The following is a 20,299-nucleotide window of genomic DNA, read 5'->3' as shown; positions in this document are numbered from 1 at the left end:
ATCCCAGACCTGAAATTGAATATTTATGTCATTAGAGCATAGAAAATGTGTTTATGACCTTCTAAATACGGGTTTTAACTTTATTAGAGGCCTCTAGACATGAAATGACACCCCTATTTACACTCATATTACCCGATATAGTAGATATAATAACAGAAAATAATACATATTCGATATAATTACAACATAACATAGCTTCACACATTAGCACTGGGTAAGTTCCATGTTTTGTTTTGGGATTTTTTCTGGACAGCATACAGCATACTTGTCTCATCAATGTTACATCACCTAGCGACCAGTGTAGTATTATGTATTTGACAACTTTGAATGCATCTTCTGAATACCTTATACAGTATTTGTGTTTTCATCTATTCAGCCATTTTCATTCCATGCTTGAAATGCTTAATTTAGGTCAATAAATATGCATTTTCTATACTAACAATTTATTATTTTGAAAAACTGATGCAAAATTTGAACCACAATGTGTCAAGGGTTGACAGTATATCATATCTAATTAAATATAAGGAAAGAAAGTTGTTACTATTAAGGTAATGATTATATATTTAGAATCTCCAAGTAGTTCAGTGTGTGCCATATAACAACAGTTAAAGTATTGTACATGACTCTAAAAAAGAGAAGATGGTAAAGATATACACCAGCCCTCCCTTTCTCCTTATTGTGTGATAGATTGTGCGAAAGGTTGTGCGCAGAGGCAAGGGTGAAGAGGCTGTTCAAGACGTGAGCATGGAGGGTTCTCTGCAGGACGCCAACGATCTGGAAGTAGACGCCGAGCAGTTCATGAGCTACGCCATCCTGGGCCGGGAAAGCAGCAAGGTGGGCTTCTGATCTATGGCTGGTTCTGTCACCTCCTCTTTATTAGCCCAAATGGACTGATTCAAGTCAGATGATGCAGTCATCTGATGTGACGCTTTGTTTACATCATGTGATTTGGTGATGCTTGATGGGGCGTCCTAACCTGGCCTCTCATCAAGGTCTCCAAGTAGCTTAACATGCATGAGCTTCATTTACTGGAAATGATAATAATCTTAAAGAAGTAGAAAAGAAAAGAAGAGTGTGAAGTGTGTTGGACGAGTGAAATTAGCTTCCTAGCAAAGACATTGGAACATCCCAAGCTGAACATTCAGTTCCGTGCTACAGGTTGACTTACAACTTGTTTTTTCCATAACATTAATTTTATTTTTTGTCATTTACAGGCCAGAGCAAACACATTCACAACTATGAACAGTCTTTTTACAATATGGGAGGAAAACTGGAGTAACCAGATAAAACCTAACTAAGTATTTCAATTAATTTATTGCCACCATAAAATATTAACCGTACAAGAGAAGTAACTTACTAACATTCCCAACTACCATAAAAGTATTGACACATAGATTATAATAAAACTAAAATAAAGTAAAACAATGCACCCTTTCCACACAAAGTAGAAATCTGATACTGAAATCAGAATTTTGACTGCATGCTATTCACGTTACCATCTACTATACTTGGTTAAAAAACAATCAATATGTCTATATAATTGATATTTAATTAATTAAATTGTTCAAATTGTACTGAGAAACCATACCCTCTTCTATGTTTAAGTGCCTTTCATTTAGGTGGTGGTTTCGTGGCCATGGTTATAGAATAGCACTGAATATAATGCCTTTTATTGTAACTATACACATGTACAATGAGATTAAAAAACGCTCTTTCTCCGGTGCAGACATGTATGTAAAATATTACATAAACATACGTATAATTAATTAAAAAAGAATACAATCATGTAGTAATAAGTATTGCTCAGTATTTCAGTGAATGATATGAAACAGTGTGTTAGACTGGACTCAGTGCATGGTTATGACTTTCATCAGCACTCTTCCTCTTTGCCATCATTGCTACCCTTTATAGCAATACTGCAGTTCACTTTAATACTGAGGCTCACTTAGTATGGTGGAATACATGTAGTGATGGCTTTTGGACTTTTTTCAATTGTACAACATTTGGGACGTTCATCTTTGGAGGTTCCACTGTGTGTTCCTCTGCATGACCGTGAAGCAAAATTGCTCAGCTGCTGTCATTTCTCCAGGTTTAATGCTCACAAGTCAGCAGTGTGTTAAAGATTCCATCACTGAACATGATAATCACTAAAGTGCACCTACCTCACATGTTTGTGTTTGTATCTTCATGAGTCCTTCATGAATGTGACCTCATTAAAGTCTGTGGTGCTTCAACTAAGACTGTGTGCTCCATCACTCCATCTTTCATCCATTAGAGTCCACCAGTGTACATTATCTTCAGCTGCCAGCCATTACTTCTGACTTCCTGACTGTTTATATGTATATATCATTTCTTACCCCCTCCCCCTTGTTCCCCCCTTTTTTCACCTCTTACTCTATATTCTGTCATTCCTCTTTTCTCTCTCCTCTCTTCTTCTCTCTCGATTAATATTCCCTCCCACCTTTGGTTCTGTCTCTATCATCCCATCTCTTCCTCCGACTGTAGCCCGATACTGTGGATACTGTGAAGAAAGGTGCTCAGATAGTGAAATGTGCCAGTCTGCGGAGAGTTAAGCAGTGAGGCAGGCTGAGTGCTGCTTTGCCGCAGGTACGGGACTCACCCACAGTGCGCTCCATGCCGGGCGAGACCATTTAATCCACTCTGCTCTGTGGATTAAATGCCACTGAATGTACCTTAACTTCACTACTAATCATTATGCAATGTCATGCTGGCACATGACCACACTTTTACATGACCTGCATTGTGTGGACTTTTAAGTAGGTATGCCTGCACAATCTAATGCGGGGGTGTCCATTTTATTAGTGGCCCTCAGCATATTCTAAAATTAAAATTATTTTAATGACTAATGAGATGTACAGTATATACAGATATACAGTATGATTAGATGTGGAGGTTTTGTTCAGGTACTTTCCATATAATTACCTACAATCATTCTTTAATGCACAAAATGTATCAAAGTGGACACCCCTGATCTGTTGAGATAATAATGCTGGCTTTTGATTAGAGCAGTTAGATTGTAACTGGCTTGTATAGGTAGAGCTCTATTCAAGTGAACTGATAAAGCCAAACATCATCTATTGCAATCCATTCAATTCCCTGTCCCTGTGGGATTAGACGTATCATTTTAATATTGTAGTTACAGTTTGCAGTGGTGTAGAACTGAAATACATCATATAGATAGTGATTCTTTCAATTGTGTGCACTTCTTGCCAGTATTATCAGACACTCATGTGCTGTTCTTAATGTGAATTTTTACCGCTCTGAACACGGAAGTGCAATGCTCTTAATACTGGGGAGCAAAAGCAAAAATTTTAACATGCACATATTTTGCATGTTGCGATGTCACTTTCTGTATTATAGTTGTGCACCACCAAAAATTACAACCACAATTATACATTGATACAGTATGCTAATAATTGTATTGGTAAATGTAAATTTTTTGATATTACACGTCATATGCAGTAGTGCCTAATGAAGTGTGAATACAGAATTAAAAAATGGTACTAGAAGGATGATAAAGATGTCAAGACAAGACTTGTACTCTCTGGTACATATTTAAAAGATGTATAACCTTTGCCAATTTACTACTGCGCAGGGTGCGCTTTGTCTGCGCCATGAATAGACCAGGTTGGAGCTGGCACCTTTGGTGTGCTGTTTTGTCACAAAATTGTCACTACGCCAAGCTGAAAATGTGGACACCTTCCCTGGTGCGCCACCACACCCATCTTGACACAGGTCCCTCTCCCAAATTGCGCCTGCGCCTCCTTGCGCTGCGCCACAAAATTAGAGCTCATTGTGTCTACCATATTGCGTAATAGGAGTGTAAAGTTGAATATAGGAGTGTTAGTTCATGTCTAGAGGACACTAACAATGTAAATTGTATTGAGAAGGTCATAAACAGGTTGATTATACTCTCACAACAATATAATAGATAAGGAATCCTACTTTGCAGAAATTCACTTATCAATTATGGAACAAATTAATTGCAACAAGGGAAGGATTGCTGTATTTGAAAATGGGAGTTGAAACATTGTGAGTGCACACGGAATTAGCTGAGTTGCATATTTCCATCAAGACAAGTGTTTTACATGCCTGTAGTGACCAACTAATGTCAGGGTCAACGCGGACGGGCTTGTGTGTGTGCGTGCCTGAAGCTGTATGTGCATATATGTTTGCGTGTGTGCAGAGCGAAGTCTCTCACTTTATGCTTGCTACATGCTGTTTACATACTGTATAATGGCCATGGGAAATGGAAACTAGTTTAGCGTCCTATATTGTTGACACCAAATGTTAGCATGCATGCTGAATAGATGCCATGTATGAATGTAATTTGGAGATTATAGATTATCCTAAACAAGCATGTGTTCATCTCTCCCCAGAGTTCTCTGCAGGACTCCACCCCCTCACCAAAAACCTCCTACATGGACACATGACCAGCAACAGCTGACACAAACTGAAGAACACTCACAAAAAAATGGCAGAAAGAAAGAAATGAATGGCACCAACTCATTGCTGCTGCACATACAAGAAAGATAATTGTAGTTTTTATGACCTTTTTATTTGAATTTAAGAAACCACGAGGACAAACGACCTCCTACTAAACTAGAAGCATGATTTCTTATAAAACAAAACAGACAAAAAAACATAGCAACCAAAAACATGCTTCCTATTGTCTGTGTCAGCATGAGCGACTGCCGCCGCATGGCCTGTCTTTAACTACAAATACCGGGGAGGGAGTGATGGGGGTAGGGTGGGAGGGGTGGGTGCTTGGAGGGCACAGGAATGCAATGCAATGTGGGCTATGATCCATTTGGGAAACATTTTCTAAACCAGGGAGACATTGAGCCAACGTTCCATCCAAAAATGGGAGAACCATAAGAAGGTGAACTATGACCTCACCTCTAGCATCACAACCATCACCTGAGCATATATGTGTCTTGTACATATTATGGTATGCACTAAAATGCTCTCTCTCTCTGTGGCTGTGTTACATGTGTTTGTAAAAAATCCCTATGTGACGCCAATGATGCTGCTTTTTCTGGACCATACAGTATTCCTCCCTCCTGTTTCACCCATTCAATCTGAACCTATATGATATTATTCTATATATCTTTGTCTATATACAACATACAAATGTGACATTTGACATTTTCCCCTGTGCTCTCTGTGTGTTGTTGCCCCTCTGACATGACATAGGAGCTCTTCATCTACAGTGTGCTGTGTTAGGAGGTTAAAGTTGACCTTCCCACAGAGTGGCAATAATGAGTGGCACAAGAAGTTTATTGTATCCTGCCTATAGCGTCCTTGTGTTAATCAGTCAAAAATGCAAACCACTTTGTCCTCTTAGATAGCAGTCCTGGCCACCTCCATCTTCGACGTACCATGAGTATCATCTGATGACGTCACTTGTGTTGTTGTGAGGGTTTTGGTGTTTTTCTTCTTAGCCATTTGTGCACATGTAGCAAACTCAGCCACCAATCACTGTGAAGACAGACAGGACTGACTGACCCACAGCTGTAAGCCCAACCTTTGCTCAGTCATTGTGAAACTGTGTTGAGAGGAAGCAATAAGTATACTAATAAGAGGGTTTTAGTGTATTCAACACACAGGAAGAGAGTTTGGGTGTCACAGTTGAGCTTTCAGCCTGTTAGTCACAGCTTTACTCCACTCAGAAATGATGTCAGTACATTAGAATTGCACATTTTTATGTCTTTATGTTCAAGGTAGATAAAATGTTTTGAAACATGTCATCGAATCTGCAAGGTTTTGTTACTCATCAAGGAAAATCTTTCACGTACATACTTTTTTTTTTTTAAATATTGATTGACCACAGTAAGCGTGCCATCTCATTGTACGACCCACAAGCCTTTATTTTTTTCTAGTTGTGAGTCTCTCAACGAGTTGCAATAAACATCAATTATGTGTTTGTTTTTTGCAGCCAGAAATGATGATTGTCAAGTCTTGGTAATACTGTATCTGTTATGTGTTAATGTGTTGACTCTATACTATTTAGTAGATGAGATGAAATATACACTCTATTTGCTCTTAGCACCCTAATTTCATTGCAAACATATACATTCAAATGAAGACTCAAATAGCCTTTTATCAATCCCTCCATTGTATATTTTTCTATTATGTTATTATTTGAAATACACCAAAAAAAAGCCTGTAATGGTGTCCACTCCCTTATGTTTTGCTCATAAGGGCTTGTTTGTTTTTGAAGCAGGGGCCACTGATGATGTCAGGGTTTGGTTGTGAGGGGGACAATAGGTGGTGCACCAAAAAAAACTTACTGGCTCCGATGATGAGAAGATGAGAAGTATTTTCCCTCAACACAGCCTGCCCCCAATCCACACTGCTTCCATGTGGTGACGCTTTGAATGTGGAGGAGTCTTGTGTTATGTGCACACAGAGGGACAATAAATTATTAATGGAGATGCCATGCACCAATTCATGCAAAAATATTACCATTGCAAAAACTAGGAAGACATGTACTGTATATTACTTTTAGAATGGATGGAAGACAATATTAACGCAATAGCATATTACTCAGTACTAAGGAATGCAAATGCACACATGCACAGAAAATGTTTTTAACATAAAAGGCTATATATATGAAATATATGAGAATATATATTTATTTAGAATGCTATGCACCCTTCCTTATCAACTGGGATTTGAGTTATGTTGTGGATGTACTTTTAGCATCAAACCCATGTAGCTACCTAGAGAATTCTGGGTAATGCCTGCACCTGAGGATGAATTAAGGGTCTTGCGGGTATTTTAGCTTGTTTTGTTTGCATTTTTTAATATTGTTATGGGGATTCTAACATGAATTTAAAGTCGACATGGACAAAAAAAAAACAACTTTCAATCTAATCAACTCTAAGAACATCTGTTGACAACCTACTCTGTACACCAGCTCAACATTTACAAAATTAATAAAGAAATGCAATGTCTTTGTGTGTGTTTTCTTTCTTATCAGGGAACGCCATGAAACCTTCATCATTAAATGTCAAAGTATTTATTTTAATAAATCAACTTGTCATGCACATTTTGATTTTGTCTAAAAAAAATATTGGGATATTGTATATCGATATTTAACCTAAATATGCCAGTAAATGAGTTTTGGTCCATATCGCCCTGCCCTAATGTATCACCATGACGATTGGTGTAACGCCACCAACCTAGGTTCTACGCTACTTGTGGAGGCTCATGAGGATAGTATGAAAAAAGGGAATAACACCCAAGACGTGGCAAAGGGCTGGAGTTGTGCTTTTTCCCAAGGCGAAGGATGCAGCAGACATCAGTCAATCTGCCTTCTCAACTTTCAAGAGAAAATCATTTTCAGCGTAATAGCACAAAGACTGTCCACCGATTTGGAGAACAACAAGTAAATGGATAACCTTCCTTGATTTGGCTAATCCCTTTGGATCACTACCCCACAACCTCTTCTTCCACGTTCAGTTATCCATCACTGCTCTAGTGAAAGCACAAAACATCATGGCAGGCTGCACAGTCTCATCCCTGGCATTCACAACAACCATGGATGTCATCATCAGGGCCTCTGGTGGGAGGCGAGGGAACCAAGAACGGAACCCGCCTTCCACCTATCCCAGCATTCACGCATGACCACCAGGTAGCTTAAAAAAACTGCAGGAAAGGCCCGGTAGGCCCGGATGAAAATCAAGCCGAATAAGTCAGGAAGCATCTCAAGTCGACATGAACAATAAATCCTTTCAACCTACTCTATACACCACCTCAACATTTACTAAATTAGAAATGAAATGTAATGTATTAATGTGCGTTTTCTTTCTTATGAGGGAACACCGTGTACCTTCATCATCAAATGTCCACATATGCCAGCATTTGACAGGAAATAATGGAAAACCACTGCTATATGAAGATTGTTCAACACTTGTTCAATAGCTGTAAGCCAGTAGAGGGCGCTGTTGCCCACTAGTGGGTGTTCTCCGCATCCTGTCTGTGTGCATTGAAAGTGGAGGGTCGTGTGTTCAGGTCATTGGAACAAAGGACTTGAACACCTGTGCCTGCTGTAATGTGATCTTTTTGTATACTTATTCCAAGTATTTGCACTTTATGATAGTAGCTATTTATTTCTATTTATGCAGGAATAGCTATCTCTTTAAAACAGCACAGCATCGCAACCTGTGGTGGCGCAAGCTTTGTTGTTTTGCAAAAACCCGCTTGTTTAGTTAGCTGCAGTTAGTTTTGAAGGTGCTATTCGGAGAAGATGTCAACCGGCTGCCAGTCAAGCGGTGCTACGGCCATTCCATCGACCAGGAGGGTGACCATCCACGATGCCGATCATATGCCACATGACTACTCCACCACTCCCGGGGGGACCCTTTTCAGCACCACCCCCGGTGGTATGTACTCATCTTTGTTCTGTATTTTACTGACACGCCAGTTTTCTTGGATGTGCTTCAAGCTTGTAGCTTGAAGCTTTTGATAGTTTGTTAACTCCGCTTGGTCCTCTTCTGTCAGAAGCTACTATGCTAATGCTAACTGCGAGACTTAGTGGCTAAACTGGAGATTGATTTAGCAGAAATTAAGCAGAACACCTACCCTGAATTTGTTTTAAACTATGAAAATTATTTATGATAGTTTTTACTCTTTAGCTAAATAAAAATTTGTGAATGGGATAAGCATTTTGAGTTATTGGTTATTGTTATGTTTTTTTTGTCTGACGCAGTTGTCACGTCACTTCTGTTTAGTCTTAGCTAGCGTTGTCTAATGTTGGGGTCACCATCCTTTTTTCCTGTCAGAGCTATTTTTCAAACCAGAGATGTTTTACCCGACCATTCACTAAATGGTGTTATCCACAACTTACATTTTGTATTTCAGAATACACAACATTTCTTTGTGTGCTCACATTATTCACTGTAAACGTGAATGAAACGCCAACGTTTCAAACCTGAATGAAACGTTCAGCTTCCCACTCCATACTTCTTTTTAAAAGTAAAACCAGGCTTATAGTTCACACAATATGTCCATACCATACCAACCTTATTTTAAACAACCACAGTTTAAAAGAAAATGTTTTTTGTTTTACCTTATTTGCATATTTTGTTTACAGAAAGTGTAGTGCAGGAGATTGGCCAGAACTTTTGTTGTCTTTTGCCTAAATGTTTTACATATACAGTTGTCTGTTTGCACATCAGGTACCAGGATTGTCTATGACAGAAAATTCCTGCTGGGTTGTCGCAGCTCTCCCGCGGCCAAGACTCCACCTCAAGGTCTTCCAGACATTCCTGGTGTAACAAGTCCTCCCTCCACAGAAACCAATGAGAAGAACACCAGTGATGGAGAACCACTGAACAACAACACATGTGTAGCTGCAAGCACTACCACTGGTAGGTTCACTATAGCAGAATAAATATTATTAATATCATTCAACCAGTCCTGGGTGCACCCAGCCTCTTACGCAAAGTTGCTCCAGCAAAGAAGCTGATTATTATCTGAAGAAGATAACTCGATATAAGAAGCAGATGATTGTTAGTATGTTGTCCAAGCTTCTTTGGGCAACATCCTGAAGTTGCTCTGTTGCTCCTGATGCATTGTCATTAGTGAATGAGGTGATAATGGGAAAGTGCTATTATCGAAAAGCTCAATTTCTAGTCTAGTATTGTGTTTTATTGTGTCTTTTTGTGTTTTATAGGTGATGATGCCCAGTTTGAAATGGACATCTGAGGGGTATTGAGGCCGGTCATGTCAAACATACCAACAAGACGCTGTGAGAAGAGGCTCAGAGGTACCATCTGGTCCAGTGAGCTTTTTACATGAAGATGGGATTTTCTTTAGAATCTCATTTTTTTCCGTCTCTTGTTTCTTCGCCCTCAAAGAACATGCATCGACACTGAAAACCGATACACGTACGATAAAGTGTGCCTTCATCTGATGGCGAGAAGTTGAAAATGTATACTTACTGCCTGCCGTGAAATCAGAATTCTAGCGACCATTCCAGATCCATTTGTCCCACCATGTACATTTTCAGATGCTGCCTTGAATGTCTAATGTCTCTGAGATACTGTATCATTCGTGACTGTCCTCTCCAAAACACATTCTGAAATAGACAGTTTGCAGTGTGACACAATTAAAGTAAATGCAACTGAATCAAATGTGTGTGTGCTTTTCGTGTTGTGACACGGTTAATTGCTCAGATTGCATACCCGATGGTCATCATGTTGACTTGAATGACAATTACAAGTCAAAACCTTTAATGCTGTTAACAGTAGGTGTCAATAAAAAAGTGCATTTTCACGTGTGTTGTTTCAAAGGCTGTAAAGCATCCTTGCACACAAGTGATATCAGTGAAATTCCTCAAAGAGCCGACGAGGAGCTGATAAGCTCAGTCAGCAACCTACATGGAGAAGAAGGGTCAATATACAAGACAGCAACTCCCACAACTGCTTTCATGCTGCCATCCAACGCGGACCCTCTTTGAAGACTCCCACTATCTTGAAACATACTTGTCCAGAAAGTGTCATCACCTTACACGGAGAGTGGTGACAATGCAATCAACGATTCATAAACCAGGCGTTCAGTTCAAATCTTAATTCATCTAGGACCCTCTATCCCTCAGTTTATGCCCTGTCTGGGCCTGCACCCATGGGGCCCGGCCAGGCACAGCCCAAAGAAGCAAAGAGTTCAGAATTAAGAGTTAGGTGGCAGCTGAAAGTGGGGACCTTGGTGGTCCATCCATCCATCCATGCTGGAGCCTATCCCAGCTGACTTTGGGCGAGAGGCAGGGTACACCGTGGACTGGTCGCCAGTCAATCGCAGACGTTGGCGGTCCAATCCTCATAAAAACAAATTTTATCTTAATTTCTGAATCTTATGAGAGCATTTGACTTCATTCATATCTTGTAATAAGAATATTAATAAAAATATTAATTAAATATTAAAATATTAATTAAATCTAGATGTACTAAGAGAGGTTGTTGTCATTGACTAATATTTAAATTTGTTTTATAATCTGAAACATTTAAGTGTGACAAACGTGCAAAATATAAGAACTCGGGAAGTGGGCAAACACTTTTTCACACCACTGTATATAAACAGTATAGGATTCTAGCCAAACAAAGAATTTACAAAGAATAATATTAAATAATTTGGGCTCATTTCAAGTATGGCTATTTTTACAGTGTTATAAGTCTTTTTGTGCGCAGTGCACAAAGCCCATCAAACACCTTTGTGATAAACTCGACCAAAATGGACAAAAATTCCCACATCCGCTGTTAATTTTAATAAAGATTGGACTGAAATAATATATTATTCTATTTACTTCAGTATCAATCATAAATACTCATGACTTGTTGGAATGATGCAAAGCCCCATCTTGTTCCATCATCAATCAGCCAAAGGAGACCAAGTGGGAATAACGTCTGTCTGGTTGCGTTGCTGGATGTGAGGTGTGGATCAGGCAGTTTCATGTGATCACTGGCCTTCCTCCACAGTAGCCTCCACATCCAGACATCCCCTCCCCTACTCGCCTGCAGCTCTCACTTTGTTTGGGCTCAACTCTCTTCTTGTCACCTCTGCTTCCTGACCCCACCCCCTCAAAATAAACAAGTGTTGCTGCTTTTTTGTCCCTCCTACGCTCATTGATCCATCACAGCCTCCGTGTTTGATCACAATCAACAAAAGCGAACAGGGAGGCTCACTAATGACTACTGATGGTTTGACCCAACATGCAGGTCACAGGATGATAGAGATATGGATCACTAGTATCTGTCAGCAGGTTGAACCACTTAAGAAGTGCATGAAGAGTCCACTTCATTGTTTGTGGTGTGTATTGCATTTTGTATCATAGCTGGGGCTTGAATACACAGCAGGTATTAGCATCGTTAGCATTAAATAGTTCAAAATATGATAAAATAATAGAAAAAAAGTCGATCTCTCAGCCTTTGTTGCTAATTGAGTGGCCCATTGTGGCGAGGACGTTATCATATGGACAGGTGTATGTTGTGGACAACAAAAACAGGTGCATTTTATTGACAAATGCACAGAGACACTGTGACAAGATCCTGAAGCCCATTGCCATTTATCCACAGCAGTTACCTCATCTTTCAACATGACTCCATGTTGCAAGGATCTGTGCACAATTCGTCTATTTTAACCTTTTATTGTGGCCAACTTAAGGCACACCGGTGCAATAATCATGCTATCAATCAGCACCTGCAAAGTGTGGCATAAACAAAGACTTGGACAAATTTGTTCTGTGTATTTTTGTTCAGTGTATTTTGAATGATTCTTATGACATTGCCGGCATACACTCGTCATCAAAATTTAAGGAAAGTAATTTGTAATTTGAAAAGTTTAATGGAATTATTTACATTTTGCAGGGTTTTGAAGGATAAGCTGGCGACCAGTCCAGGGTGTACACCGCCTCTCACCCAAAGACAGCTGGGATTGGCTCCAGCATTCCCGCAACCTTCGTGAGGATAAGTGCAGAAAATGGATGGATGGAGGGTTTTGAAGGGTTTGGAGAACAAAAAACATCTTCTTCTTCTCCTCATCTTCTTCAACGCCACAAAGCTGAGCGAGAGTACCCAACATGGGAAGAAAGTTTTTTTCTCTAGTGAAAAAAAATGGGACCATCATAACCATCATAATCTGGGGATGCTTTTCCCTTCACTGGAACCATGGAGATTCTGGTTGTTGAAGGCTACATGTCCAAACAGACACAGTAAATGTAACTACCAATTTAATAAGTGGATGAAAAATCTTTGCAGTCAATGAAACCTCTGGATATCATCCAATTATTATTTTTTTTGTAGTATTAAAATGTTTATATTTACATTTGTATATACAATCATGGAAACCATTTTAGACCAGTTTATTTGTTCACTTTAATATATGATACGACGAAAGGCACATTTTGATTTTACAAATACATTTAAAAAAAGCTCATAAGATTGTAATTATTTTTCCATAACTGTATGTGTGTATATATATATATATATACGTGTATATATATATATATATATATACGTGTATATATATATATATATATATATATATATATATATATATATATATATATATATATATATATATATATATATATATATATACACACACACACACACGTAGGTATAACTTTTTAATCACTATTCTCTTGCTCAATTGTGTCCAAAAATATGACGCTTGCACATGAAAATAAAATGTTTAATATATTTAGGATATTTTATATACAAAATATACAGATGATGTAAATATACATAGTGTATAAATAGATAAACATCTCCATAGTAAAGACAGAAAAGAGTATTGTGTATCAATATGTATGGATGATAAATATCATAGCTCATCCTAACATCATGCATGTTGTCAGGGGCAGCAAAGAGAGAAACGCTGAGGTTCAGGTCAGTGACAGCCACACTCTTCAACGATCATGTCTTCATGATGACGTAGGGCCAGGTCGTCATTGTCATAGTACAACATGGACAGAGGGCTGAGGCGTGTGGGCACACAGGAAGGGCAGCTTACCCTCTCTGGGTGGTGGTATTTCAGGAGGCTCTGCAACAATGTGACAGAAAACATGAGTCAGCAGCTCTCGATGTGACTGTTGTTGCAATGATGTTCAAGCTTACCTGCATGTATGCATGGTTGGTCGGGCGGAAGCTTTCGTCCAGGGGTGTTGGACACTCCCCCTCGCAGCGATAAGCATTAAAGCGCTTAGGGTGCACAATCCACTCGTCCCAACCAATGTGGTCAAAGTCCACCCACATGTCCACCTTGCGACACAGTGGATGCTGCACACCCTCAGGTGATGGTGTTGAAGTAGGTGCGGGGTGAGCCACCGCACTCACCCTCTCCATCCTGTTCCTTTTGTGGCGCCGACTTTGGCTCTCGCCACTGCTTCTTTCCTTGGTTACGTACTTGGAGTGTTCTACTGTGTGTATGAGGCTGTATGCCAAGTGATCCTCCTGGGGGGTGTCATGTTTGAAGAAGATCAGCATCATTGCTCGATTTGTAGTTGGTGGCCACTTTCTGTGTCTCCCTGGATTCTTGAAGGGGATCTTGCTGGGTATTTCTCCATAATCCCCAGAACCACTCCCATGGTCAGGGTCAAGCCCTCCTGAGGCCTCCTGGACTGACATTGTGTCTCCCTGGTAAAGCCAGTACTTTAAAAGGCCGGTCACATTCAAAACTTTCCACGAAGACTTGCTGACTGATGTGGTGAGGCTTCCCAGAAGAAGGTGCACATCCTGGCATGATGCACCTTCTCGCTCACACTTTTTGGAGTGATATAAATCCACGACAGCCTTCTTGGAGGGGGACAGACCTGGAAGTCGGATGCGGAGCTCTGCCAGGTGGACCCTGTGACTAGTCGAGATCGACGACATGTCAAATGCAACGGTCCATCTGTCACCCACTTGATGGCAACCTAAAAACAAAAGAGCAACATGTGAATGGAAAAGCATGGGCAGGCTTGGTGATTCCGGAGGAACCAGATTCTTGGACAAATGTCAAAACAGTGAGGTGGGAGGCTGGACAGGACAGGATGTGTATTGAACTTCCCCCCATCCCCCTCGTGCAAGGCTGTCTGAGAGCTAATATACACACCCTGGCACATAAAACAGAGAAAGCCTTTAAAGTTGAATAAGCATTTTGACACTTTCTGGGCTGTAAAAAGGGAAGGTCAGATTATAGATAACACAGCAGCACTCAACAAGCTTCTGGAGAGAAACTGACAGCTAATACAAAATTCCAATAGACTCACCATTTGCCATGAGACTGAGGATGGAGTCTGACTCTCGTGCCGGCCGACTGTCAACTAAAGTGTTGACAGCTACTGATGACGAGGCATCTGCCGCCCGAAAGGAGCGATACAGCTGCATCATGTACAGAGGGAACCTGCCGCCAGGATGAGGGGAAATGTTCCTTGGCGCTGGGCTGCTGTCCTGATCTGAGTGATACTCGGGTCTTTGCATGGGCAAGACCACACCAAAAGAGAATAAAAGGAGCACACAATGGAACCTGGTTTCCATTTGGAATGAGATTGTACAAGCAAGAGGTAAAGATTGTCTCCTGTCCGTCCCTCAGCTGCCTTCAGGCTGAAGTGATGTGCAGACGGAGCTGCAGGCAGGCCCCTTTATAGCGGACAGCTGCCCTTTGATGACCCCTGACCACTCCAGACATCCTAATGGAACTTCCGATCACCACAAAGATTCAGAGAGACCACCACCACAAAAAATAATATTTAGCCAAGGTCATCGTCCTGTCACACTATCTGAGCTTGTGTATTCAGTCAAAAGCCTTAATGCTTTGGTCCTGACGGAATCAGTTAACAATTAAAACCTTTACAGTCATTAACACCTCAGCGTTAAATAGAAAGTCAACACAAGGGACGGAGTATTGTTTTTGGTTTTTTTTTTTATTAACAAACAAGACTCTATTCCAATCAGGCATATTATTTATCATATGTCACATATTGAACTTATTGTCACAAACTAGTGGCTGTGAGAATAATGCTCATCATTGCAGAAATCTAATAAAATCAAATACAAGAGCTGTAACAAAAACATATCTCTACATACGTACATACTGCTCAGTTTTTTTTGTTTTTAAAGGGGCTAGCAGACATGGAATACGACACTGCAGGTATTTCTATTATTGCAGCCTTTTCGTGCTGAGCAACATATTACAAACAGCTTTATGCTGTCTAGTTGCATACCATCATGCACTATAGCTGTAGCTCAACATGGCAAAGATAACACATAGCATTGCACCATTCATGTATCTAAATCATCAAAACTGAGCATTATCATGTTTGGAAAGTCACAGGAATAAATGAATAAAACAATGAACAACTTTGCAGTGAAACATTCATCCATAAACAGTGCTTTTATATGAGCGTGGTCCTGTAAGAAGTGTTTCCAAAGAAGATTAAACGAACTTGACTTGAATGTCTCATCCAATAAACGATGCATGCAACGATGCTGATGCATGTCACAACACACCTGATGATGACTCCTTATAATGCTTGGAAGAAATCCCGCACCTGTGGATAAATGGTTGAATGGTAACATCATTTCTAATGATGGCACATCAGAAAAATGAGCAGAGCCCTCGTGTGGCCAATATTTGGACTGCAGCCTGGAGGTCAAAAGAGATCTCACCCCACCTGTGTCATGTAGTTCTCCTGTACTGCCGGGTCAGTCTGAAACTCCACACTGGCATCGAGCTCCAGCACAGGTATCTTTTTCAGTGTGTCAAAATGGATCCTGACAGGGCAGAGTGGAGCTGCGTTACACTCTACAGTGTTAAAAGAGTTACAATTTGTTCCCATGTCATTGTCTCATATCACATTCTAGTGTCATTAATTTTTTCATTTATGTTTTTTTTAAGTGTGATGGTGATTTACACTCAATGTTCACAACATTAACCTTACACAAAGGTACACCTGCACAATCATATGAGAAAATACAATCATGCTCAGTTTTGATTAACGTTGACAATACCAGGCTGCTGATACCAATACCGATCATCCATGAGTGAAATCGGCCGATACCGATGCTAATCACATAGATTAAGTGTAAATGTTTAAATGTACTACTGGATGTGCTGTATCAGGTGTGTTTAAATAATAAGAAAAACATGACTCATCTCTCCATATGATACAGTGCTGTACCGCACTAATGCAAAGCACAGCAACAACAATCTCTAACAATGTCAATTTAAACGTTGTTGCTATAGCTCTTAGAATTGCAGGGCTGCAATGATTATTTGAATAATTCAAATACCTTGAATACAAAAAAATAGTTGAGGATTTTTTCGACTTCGATGAATCCTCTATTTATTGTATCTTTAATGGTCGCTAACCCCTGTACTGAACGAATGAATGAACTTACCAACAAGACTCAAGGAAATCTCAATCTATATCCGTGCAGTCAAATTGCATATAGTATATATAGCCCAAAAACTAATCACCACTTACACTATTTAAGAAATAAAATGAAAAAAAAATATTATTTTTTTTATTATTTCTCTTTACTCCATTACTAAAATAATCGATAGCTGCAGTCCTATAGAATTGTATTGGATTGTGCAGTAGTGTTGTGGCCAGTGCCTATACATGTAAACATCTCCAAACTATGCACCAGTTTTCTACTTACTCAGTGCTTCTGTCCACAAGCCACCTCTGGTGTTGCTCATGTAACTTGTAGAGATAGTCCAGTTGTACAGTCTTCTCCTCCGGCCTGCCTCTCCGCTTCAGGCGTTCCATACATTTCTGACAAAGAGAACACTTGTTATGAATAATGAGTCTGACTTCATCAATTCAGAAGCTAGCAGGAGAGATTGTGCAGACCTCAGGAGGTGCTTTGAGATATATAATGCCCTCTAGCTCCACCTGGTGTCCAAACTGTTCCACCAGGAATGAGTGGTAGTCCTGGTAGACTGCCCACTCTGTGGAATTGATGCAGCCTAGCTCATACATGTTCAGGGCAAATATGTATCTGGGGAGGCAAAAGCACACATATCAATGTTAGATTCAATTCAGAAGACATTCTTTTTTTTTAATTATACTTGTCCATGTTAAAACTTTTTTTTTTTTAACTTTTTTACCCATTATTGTCTTCATGCTTTTTGTGGCCCACTTACAAGTACTGGTTACAATATGAATTTTTATTATTTTTTTATATTTACAAAAAACATTCCTGCCTGTGTCGTGCCGCTGCGACACAGCGTTGGCAGTCCGCCTTCAATGCTGCCCACCACCACAGTAGATAGTTTGGAATAGTTGCATCACACATATACTCGTTTCTATCTCATCCTACCATACAGTATTTCATGGGAATGGGAAGGGCTGCCCTCTGGTTTTCATTTACTGTCCCTGCTTCATACTGTGTTGCTAAAACTTCATTTTTGCTAGGAGAACTAAATAAGGTTAATTTTTGACGGTGTTTGACAGTGGCAGTGTCGTCCTTGACTATATACACTGCCTGTCAGTGTATTATGCATACTTTGATTACGCATCATTTCCACAAGCTTCCTCTATATCACACCATTTATTTCTGTCCAGAGTTGCATTCTTTTTTCACCCAGATCTTGCGTTGATGATTTCTATTGTATTGTATTGTATTGATCGGACTACTGTGCAAAGTCTCTCAACAGGGTTCAGGTATGGACGTTATGGTGGCAAATCTATGTGTGAAAATGATCAACCCCAACCCTATTTGCTGACTGACCTGTCGCTGTAGACAGAACGCTCATAAACCTGCACTGGTGTTCCCGGAGATGAGAGCAGGCATGTAGGAGGAGGCTGTAGCTGTGTTTTGAAGCGGCTCATGCAGGCGAATGTCTGGAAGGTAAAGGACCAGCGCTGAGGATCCTGGTACATCATATCCAGCAAGTTGCTCACAGTCTTCTGGGGAGATGCACCTGTCTCCTGTCGGGAAAATGCGTAGCAGATGTCACTTAGATTTGAATGCTGCGTTAAAGAAGAAGCCACACACCTTTGAGGTCCCATTGTCAATGTTCTGCCATTCGCTGACAGGTTCAGAAACCACCGCCCAGTCTTGACAGGTTTGTCTCAAAAGTCGCGAAAAGGTTGACTTTCCAACAGCTGGAAAGATAACACAAGTTGTAACTGTTGGTGTGCGTAACACGCAAATGTCGTACTTACCAATGTTTCCCTCTATAGAAACTCTCTTTAGTCTAGTATTCCCATCTTCGTTTAAAGCGGCTGCATTGGATGATATCGTTCTTTTTGCCATCGTGCTCCTGTAGGGTTTTGGTTTAAATGCTTGCAGGAGGCTGTCAGACGACTCACATTGTCTAAAAGCATGCACTATACAGGCCTGTGTTTGTGAGTTGTACATCCTATTAAATACACAACACCTATGAAGTAAAAACATTCTGGAATGGATGACTGTAACCTCATGACAACGATGTCATTTATCTTTGCTCATGCTTCCGTCCATTTAGTATTTATGCTAACAATAAGGCATCTCAATTGACGTCAACGAATAACATTTTTGACTTACACAGTAGCAACGCTTCTAGCAAGCGCCGCTTTTAATCCTAATGTTACAACTGTAGCACTTCTACGTCAACAGCCGACTTACTGCTTGCTAGGCGTGACAAAGATTCACCCGGAAAAGATTATGTATTTCCGGTATAGCCTTCATGTCAAAATAAAAGCCTTAGCACGTGTCAGTTCGTGAGGAAAAATTATTTCAATTTGAGTCTGTTTGCCTGCATGTTTGTTAAACCCTTTATTTACTACACTTGAGAGAACAAAAAAAACAAAAAATATTTTTTTCGAGATGCTTCAACTATACCTTTCTACTCGAGGGTGAGGGAAACCTCCCAGCAGGACCTAAAAAATCCCCAAATGGCAGAAAACACCACTTTTTTTTCAGGTCCATGGCTGTCACAAAATCCCATATTTTTCAGGTTGCTTCAGCTGCGCTTTTCTGGTCTGGGAGGTGGGGGAAGCCTCCCACATTTTCATCGGGGTCCCCTGCATGACATAAAACAACACTTTTCCGAGGGGTCCATGTTGGGCCTTTTTGGGGGGTCAGGGCCCTGTCGCAAAATCTCTTTTTTGACTTGAGATCACAGCTTTGGGGCTGTCCCCTGCCAAATTCCATTTTCCCTGCCTGTGACCAGCCTATTTTGTCTCGGTGTGTCAGCTCGCTGACAGCGAGAGAGAGATTTTGTTTAGGAGAGCTCGTATATAATATTTAAGGAGACTTCAGACCTCCCTAAAACAGACCATTGAATCACACAGGGCATATACGTATGCAGTGTCAGACGATTATTGTTTGTTAGCTGATTGTTTGTTGGCACTATTGACAAGCGACGAGGTTGATAAAGGAAAGAACACATGCAGTCAAAGGATCTTGTCTGCAGTTTTGCGTTGTTAGCGTACACAGTAAGAATGAAACTGAATATTCCACTTACTGGCTGTATGCACATGACTGTTATGTCAAGGTTCTGCAAAATGATCCAATAATCTTGTAAAACATTCAAGGGGAAATGTTACAATGTTTCCTGCACATTTGAACAAATCTATGGTTGTACAGTTTTGAATTGAAAATCTATCAAATTTCAGGAACACACAAGTAGAGTTATAAAAACATGTCTACAGCTGCACAATATAATGCTCATCATTATAAAGTAATTTTTTGTCGAGGTTACAGTTTTTTGCTGATTGCCTTCACACATTTTGCAAAATGTAGCTCGCTGTGTCGAAAATCCACACACAAGCAAGATAAGACACAACACATGTGAAACACCT

General features: G+C 40.1%; 4 protein-coding genes across 11 annotated transcripts in view; 2 read left to right on the top strand and 2 right to left on the bottom strand.

Moving 5' to 3' along the window:
* Nucleotides 1-4,760, top strand: part of ank1a (ankyrin 1, erythrocytic a) — a 79,124-nt gene extending 74,364 nt beyond the window's left edge. For 6 of the 7 annotated variants that reach the window (XM_058072098.1, XM_058072096.1, XM_058072101.1 and 3 more), the window contains 3 exons: nt 688-834; nt 2,506-2,607; nt 4,401-4,760. In XM_058072098.1, the coding sequence (XP_057928081.1) occupies nt 688-834; nt 2,506-2,580 (222 nt within the window). In that variant the 3' untranslated portion in view covers nt 2,581-2,607; nt 4,401-4,760. The remainder of the gene's footprint in view (nt 1-687; nt 835-2,505; nt 2,608-4,400) is intronic. The other variant, XM_058072100.1, reaches the window with a different exon arrangement.
* Nucleotides 4,761-7,991: 3,231 nt separating this feature from the next.
* eif4ebp1 (eukaryotic translation initiation factor 4E binding protein 1) lies at nt 7,992-10,321 on the top strand. Its single transcript, XM_058070761.1, has 3 exons — nt 7,992-8,411; nt 9,207-9,398; nt 9,704-10,321. Exons 1-3 carry the CDS (start codon nt 8,276-8,278, stop codon nt 9,733-9,735), a joined length of 360 nt encoding a protein of 119 aa, XP_057926744.1. The 5' UTR covers nt 7,992-8,275; the 3' UTR covers nt 9,736-10,321.
* A 3,092-nt stretch (nt 10,322-13,413) lies between these two features.
* spaw (southpaw) lies at nt 13,414-15,041 on the bottom strand. The gene is made up of 3 exons (XM_058069948.1): nt 14,774-15,041; nt 13,641-14,437; nt 13,414-13,566 (listed from the first exon to the last, which is right to left on the bottom strand). Exons 1-3 carry the CDS (start codon nt 15,039-15,041, stop codon nt 13,414-13,416), a joined length of 1,218 nt encoding a protein of 405 aa, XP_057925931.1.
* A 370-nt stretch (nt 15,042-15,411) lies between these two features.
* On the bottom strand, nt 15,412-19,142 carry dguok (deoxyguanosine kinase). 2 transcript variants are annotated; one of them, XM_058070474.1, is made up of 8 exons: nt 18,680-19,142; nt 18,510-18,619; nt 18,416-18,442; nt 18,243-18,355; nt 17,363-17,510; nt 17,169-17,284; nt 16,178-16,277; nt 15,412-16,054 (listed from the first exon to the last, which is right to left on the bottom strand). In XM_058070474.1, exons 1-8 carry the CDS (start codon nt 18,909-18,911, stop codon nt 16,028-16,030), a joined length of 873 nt encoding a protein of 290 aa, XP_057926457.1. In that variant the 5' UTR covers nt 18,912-19,142; the 3' UTR covers nt 15,412-16,027. The 2 variants fall into 2 exon arrangements, with proteins under 2 accessions (XP_057926457.1, XP_057926456.1); XM_058070473.1 differs by having other exon boundaries at nt 15,413-16,054; nt 18,243-18,442.
* Nucleotides 19,143-20,299: the final 1,157 nt, after the last annotated feature.

The sequence above is a fragment of the Doryrhamphus excisus genome, chromosome 4 (assembly GCF_030265055.1).
Source record: "Doryrhamphus excisus isolate RoL2022-K1 chromosome 4, RoL_Dexc_1.0, whole genome shotgun sequence".
NCBI lineage: Eukaryota > Metazoa > Chordata > Actinopteri > Syngnathiformes > Syngnathidae > Doryrhamphus > Doryrhamphus excisus.
This window is presented reverse-complemented; position numbering and strand designations above follow the sequence as displayed.